This window comes from Neltuma alba, unplaced genomic scaffold (genome assembly GCF_004799145.2).
Source record: "Neltuma alba isolate B1F8T4 unplaced genomic scaffold, ASM479914v2 tig00010294_pilon, whole genome shotgun sequence".
Lineage (NCBI taxonomy): Eukaryota > Viridiplantae > Streptophyta > Magnoliopsida > Fabales > Fabaceae > Neltuma > Neltuma alba.
The window spans coordinates 416,027-422,889 of record NW_021635212.1 but is presented as its reverse complement, the minus strand read 5'-3'; the positions used below and the strand labels follow the sequence as shown (position 1 = coordinate 422,889).

The 6,863-nt window shown below is 32.7% G+C and overlaps 1 protein-coding gene and 1 non-coding gene across 2 annotated transcripts; one reads left to right on the top strand and one right to left on the bottom strand.

Annotated features, from left to right (window-relative positions):
* Positions 1–202: 202 nt before the first annotated feature.
* LOC114755625 (small nucleolar RNA snoR2/U65) lies at positions 203–354 on the top strand. Its single transcript, XR_003741327.1, has one exon. It is a non-coding gene; the product is annotated as a small nucleolar RNA snoR2/U65 (small nucleolar RNA).
* Positions 355–3,843: 3,489 nt separating this feature from the next.
* LOC114755571 (UPF0481 protein At3g47200-like) lies at positions 3,844–6,010 on the bottom strand. The gene is made up of 2 exons (XM_028944459.1): positions 5,423–6,010; positions 3,844–4,653 (listed from the first exon to the last, which is right to left on the bottom strand). Exons 1-2 carry the CDS (start codon positions 6,008–6,010, stop codon positions 3,844–3,846), a joined length of 1,398 nt encoding a protein of 465 aa, XP_028800292.1.
* Positions 6,011–6,863: the final 853 nt, after the last annotated feature.

Here is a 6,863-nt window from a genome sequence, read left to right as displayed (position 1 = left end):
GTTGAGCATTTTAGGTTTTCTGATTAAGAAATAGATATATCCTATGAGGAAGAGATCCCGAATTGATTGGCAGTGCTGTGGGTTGAAATAGGTCTATGTGGTTTTTCTTTATTTTTATTTTTAATCGTTTTTTGTGTGATCTTTTCTAGGGGCCATTTTGTTTGTGATGTGAGGGTATTACCACTGTACTGCTTTTAAGGTAAGTCCAAATGTCCCATCTCCGGTAGCCATTGCAGTAATGACCGGCGATGCTATGATTGGACTTAGAGCAAGATTATTCCATTTCACATCCTGGTAGGAACTGTGGTTCCTATTTTCTTTGGATCCATGGTGTTAATTTCTGGGATTACATATTTCTCTCTGTTTTATTTTTTAAAACGTGGTTTCTATTTAATGGTATACATTACTTGAAGTTTATGAGTGCTTAATTTAAAATTGGAATTGTTGGTTGAATACCTTGATGTGAATTTCTGGCTTACCGAGGTTACATACTTAATATGCTTTTAAGATGGTTTAGAATTTTTGCAAATGTAGATGGAAAGGATGGATATAAGGAATATACTGTCCACCTGCGATTGAGAATAATCTCTCGTGTTGTAGTGGGAGCAAAAGGCAAATCTCTCCCAATTAGGTTATTGTATTATTCTCGAGGGTTGAAATCCAACCCCCGACCTCATGATTAAGTGAGGAGAGTTCCTGCAACTAAATTTAACCTGGTGGTAAATACTACCTTGTTTGCGTAATATAAGGCCTAATAAATTAATTTAAAAAGATCAAAAAATTACTAAATTATCTAATTGTAGTATATATTACACGATCTCTCTAAAATATTTCCGTGCATTATTATATTATATATTGATTTATAAGGGAGAAAAATTAGTTGGAAAAAAAATGATGAGTACAAATACTTTAAAGTAACGTAAAGTAATTGGGTAATTTTTTAATCTTTTTAAATTAGTCAGTTGGGGTCTATTATTCAGTGGTATTTTTATTCTTTAGTCTGGTGCAGCTGGGCTATCCTAAACTTGCACCAAAGAGATCCACTGTAAAGTAAATCATCCCACCTACATGGTCTATTTAATCTTCAGAGAGTAAAATTTCTTCCCGAGTTATGAATTTCTTTTCAGAAAAATGTGTCTAATTAAAAAATTCTAGTAAATGTTTGAAGTGAGCATGTGTTACACTTCCTTCTGAGTGAAGGTTGCGATTTCAATCCTATCTATAACTTTAGACCGCTGAGATCTGTCAAAAATATATTTATATGAAAAAAAGAAAAAACATTATGGGAAAGCATTGAGACACAAATTTTCTTTGTCCCCCTAATTTCGCATAGCCTACCTCACTTTTCCAAGTTTTCACCACATGACTTCACTTTGCTTAACTATGGACTCACCATGACATTATATCTTGTTTGCTTTGATAATATTTTACATACTCTTCTTATTCTATTTATAAAGCACTTTCAATTTGTTTTACACAGACTAAGAAAAACTTTAAACTTTATTAATTCTCATTTGAAATTTAATAACTTTATAACTTTATCCCCATTTAATATATATTATATCTCATGTAAATAAAATCAACACAATAATAAATTAAGGGCAAAATTATACATCTACGCAAAAAATTTCTTTCAGTGCCTTATAAATATGACCAAAAAATACCTTCTCTCTGTTCTATAAATAGGATCCGAAGAGTACATACATAATCGCGTACGTGAATATTTTCCAATCGTCAAACAACGTGGCGATGATCAGCAAGTTTAACTTTTACTTTATTTTTGTGAAACTACAAAAAATTTAATCAATTATTATGCAGCTAGGAACGTTTGTTTCCTGTAAAAAGTACCATGCACATGTGATTGTTGAGATTTAATTTAAAATAAACGGGTAATCTTTCGTGCATTCATAATTTAATAGTTTAACCACAATCTTAAATTGAGAATGTTTTAATTTTATATAAATTTATATTTATATTTTAAATTGACTGATATATATATATATATATATATATGTTTTTATTATATAAGTAGTTTTCTAGAATCAAACATAACGCAGAAAGAGTCTTTTTAAGCTTTAGAGAGACCAAAAGAACATTATTTTTCAGACGAAGTTATATTTTTAGCCGACGAATAAGGTATCTTGCTTATCTCATATAAATAATATGTTTTATTGTAGATTTTATATTTTACAATGATCAATGGGAATGAGACAATTCATTAATATAACATCATCTTTTTTGTCTGCCAACTAACGTAACATGACCAGGCATTATCCTACTTTATTAGTTTATTTCATCTTAACAAAGTAGTAACTACTTTAATTATTATGGATATAGAATTTGAGAAAATAAAAGGAAACCTAGGCTTATAACAGGCTAAAGTTGATTTGAGAAAATAGAAGGAAACCTGTTTGTGTGTGTGGGTGTAACAGGCTACAGTTGATCTTTCCCTTGGTGCACTTTATTCTTACCTTCCTCTTAAAAGAAAGAGCCGGGCTAGCTCGTTAAGAATCTTTTTTTTCTTTTTTTCCGGTGAATCAAAAAACAAAAAACTGGCTAAGATTTCAATTAAAAGAAAAATGGTTAAAAAATTTATTTCTCAAAGATGTCTAAAAACTCAGGTTTTTGAGTGGATACTGGATATAATTTATCTTTAGCAGGCATAATTTTTTTCCCCTACTATGTGCGGCATAATTTATTCTATTTCATATATGTAAGTTACACATAGTTAAAAAAGACTTACATCCGCTGAAGATAAATTGTACTTGGGTTCTGAAACATATTTCGAATACTTTTAGATAATAAATGTTGGAATGGAGGATGGTTTTTTAAATCAATATTCTCGCCATTAAATCAAATGGATGCATAAAAGAAAACTAATAAAAAAAAAGTATAGTGATGATTCATATCTACGATAATGGTTTCAACTTTTAGAGGTGAGCATCACAGAAGTGGGGCCTCCATCATGTGTATATCATTTTTGTTACTTTAAAGGAAGTCACTTCGAGAATCCTAACTTAATTTAACATTCATTGTAATTTTATACATTTATATGATATGAAGAAGTATATTGGAGAAGAGAACGAATGGATTTCCAAACTTTATTGGTTGATCAAGAGAGACTAATAGACCAAAAAGAAATTGAAAAGAAACAAAAGGGTGCAAAAAATACCCATAAGTTTTTGACTGAAGTACACCCACTGTCATAAGTTTTTCGAAAATATAAAACTACCCATAAAGTTGCAAAATCAGAGGAAAAATGACAACGTTGAGTTTGTTTAATGATTGTTACTTTTTGTGATAGGGGCTGCACTAGTAGCCTATCCCTGGGTGGTTTAGGATCCAATTCTGGGGATTAGTTTTTTTACGAAGCCAACGTGAGATAGTTAAAAAACTCTTATCAAAATTATCCTTAATAAATGTCATTAGTTCGAGCCATTTGTTTAATTAGTTAAACAAGTTTTATAATTTGTTCGGGATATAGGATAAAAATATTATTACTTAAAATAAAACCTGTTTTATATTAAGGACATGTTAGAGGTACTTGTAATAATGATCATAGAAAATATAAAGTTTGACATTGCATTATATAAAGAGCCATTTGATTTGAAACCAAAAAAAAAAAGTAGTCTGGACTTAATTAAGGAAAATGGATACAAAGAGATCATATTCATAATTAGAACCAAATAGGACACAAAAGGGGCTACATGGTTTATACCGAGAGCAACTTAAATCCTTCAGAAGATGCTCTGCGCTACCAATAATTATGTGTATTAATATTTCCTTCATATTTTCTCTCTTCACTTTTTTGCATAATCACCACAAGAAAATCAGAACTCTAATTCAAAAATGAGGTTGGGGTCGTCGTCTTGGAAGAAATGGCCCAGCTGGAGGAGGAGATGATGAACTAGAGCTGTCTGGATGATAGGATTGGAGAATGGTATACACGGTCTGAACAAAAGTCAACACAAACAGAAATATTGCAGCAGCAAGAGACACAATGGCCCATGGATTCCTGAAGTAAGTTTCAATGAGATTAGCTCTCCACTTATTCCATGGCTTCTTGCAATATCTACACACACTCACTTGCACTATATCCATACCTCCTCCTCCGCGATCAACAGAAACATCCCTAGACAGTGAGTTAAAAAGCTTGGCCACAGCTTTATCACTTCCTAAAGCATTCTGTACAATCCCTTTTTGCTCCAAAATCACCACGTCAATCTCCTTGTCGATGATGTTATCCATGAAGAAGACAAACGAAGAAACCTCGTTGCCTGCTCCTACATGCATACGTTCGAATGCTATGAGGTTCAACAAGGTTGTCTCTGTGCAGTCATCGAGTATTATTGAAGGGATTCTGAGGATTCCGCCATTGAAAGAGACATCTTTGAGGCTGTGGGTTCTGCTTGGCTGGAAGGTGATGCCAACTTGTTGAAGCTCTCTTGCAGAGGGAATGATGATTTCGTCGTCTTCTTTGTGTTTGCTTGATTTGATTGGTTTGGGAATGACTGTGGGGTGAGTGGGTTCATGTTGAAGGAGGGATTTTCTGTAGAGATCTAAGATGTGTGAGGATTTGCCAAAGCTTTTGAAGATTGGAGTTGTGCCGGGCCAAAAGAATTTGAGGATTAGCTTGTTCAACAACTCTGGATCCTGTAATATAGTAATGGAACAAAATGAAAATGAAAGAGATTTGTGAATATATAAATCAATTTCTTTATTTTAACAAAAAGTGCTAAAATAATTATTTTAAAAAACTATTCGAGTCATGTGAATAACTTCTCAATTGAGGATTGCTCTAAAGAACTGATTTTTGACACCAAACTACTTGACAATGAAGATGAGTATCTTTTGGCATAAAGAAGAAAAAGCTTGTATCGCTCAAGCTCATCCTTTCTTTCTTTCCTGTTTTTTTTTTTCCACCTTTGGGTCACAATTCCCCAAACGAATCTATTTGAAATCATTATAGCCTTTAAAGCAAAATTTGGATCTCTCAATCTCAATTACTCAAGTAACAAGAAAAGGGATAGAGACAAAGTGGGACGCAGGTGATCAATAATAGTGACAGATAGGTCTTATTTCTTCTTGCATCTTTCCCACGCTTGATTAATTGTTAAGTAATTAAGAAAATCCAAAATCCACATGGCACTTCTCTTTATCAAAATGACATAATACAAACATCATAGTTAAAAATGATTTTGCAGTGACAAAAACATCAATCCATATCATTGTTTCTCACAAATTGTCACTAAAAAGTCTCTTGGTGAGGTTAAAATGTTGTAGCAGAAGAGTTGTAGAGAGATGAAACTGGTTGAGTCAACCAGCGCTAGTAAAAGCAAATGAATTAAATATAAGATACAATTTAACTTAATTAAAAATACCCTAAACATATATAAGATAAAATCCACAGTTAAATAAATACCTGGGCTTGGTTTCCCTCAAATTCGATCAGTTTCTCAAGAATCATCATGGGAATCTGATTCTCGAGCACAAGCATATCACGTTTGATATAGGGTATAGTATAGAGTCTTCCATGGCAACTGAAAATAGGATCATTCTGTGCATAATCACCATTATTATCGCAAAATGCAAATCTGAGAACTTCAAGCATGAAACACCCATCAACAATTATCATCTTCAAGAAGCTATGACCATTATTATTCTCGTTCTTGTTCTTCCATTCCAGTGGCTTGTAACAATCCCTCAAGTCGTCTTCCACTTTGGCCATAGTTTTGATCAGCGATTCTAATGGCTTAGCACACGTTCTCAGAAAGTGAACCAGAGCTCTTTGCTTGTGCTCTTCCATGGCTAACAGATGCTTCTTCATGTGGTGATATGGACCAAACGACACCGTTTGAGGGCTGTAGACCTTCTTGTTCATGTCTGCAACACAGGAGGGAATTGCATAAATGCAATGCTTCTTCCATTTTTGAATCTCCATTGAAGAAGATTCATGGTTCTTCAGCTTTTCGTTGATTTCAACCACCCACTGATCAGTTTCAAAATCCATATGTTTGATAGCACAGTTGCTCTTTCTTGTTTGAATCTCTTCAGATGTGTTTATAGTGATCTCTTTGCATGTGAAGAACGAAACTTGTATTCTTCTCTCGAAACAAATGATTAAATTAATGCATGATTTATTAATCTACTTTATGTTCTATGATACCTTACTTGCCACTTGTTGGTTGCTAATTATTGATTGGATTCTTAGCCGGTAAGATGAAGATAAAAATAAGTTTAACAGCCGAAAAGTCATATCTATCACTCTATATACCAAGTCTCTCTTTTATTTTGTGAGTTTGGAAGCCCACAAAGAATTAAAATTCTCGTTGTTTTTATTTTTTTGCTGTTGTTGTATGAAATAAAGTAGAACAGTGTGTGTGTGATTATATATACAGTTCTATTGTCTATCTCCATCTTCTAGACTCACTCGCGATCTGACTTGGATCAGAAAATTTTCATCGTCGAGTTAGGTTAAATTCAAGTTGAGCCACCATTGACTTGGACTTTAGTACCAAAAGTATATTCTAACTCCGCCCAAAAATAAAATAGAAGTACCCCGCGTAACATATAGCAAGGGAAAATTAGGAAGAGGGACCTAATGGTAACAATATTTATGGGGAAAGATCTTAAAAATTACATTTATTTAGAAGGACCAAATACTAAAATATAAATTCAAAATTACCAATTTACCCTTAACAAAATCCCAAATATTATCTCTCACCACATCCTATAATTTTCTTTTTTTAGAAAAATAATTAAAGTTTATTCAGATTAATTCAAACTAATTGGAATTACAAAGTTACGAAACCATTCTAACTAATTAAATTAAATTAAATCAATAAGGAACACTAGCTAATTTA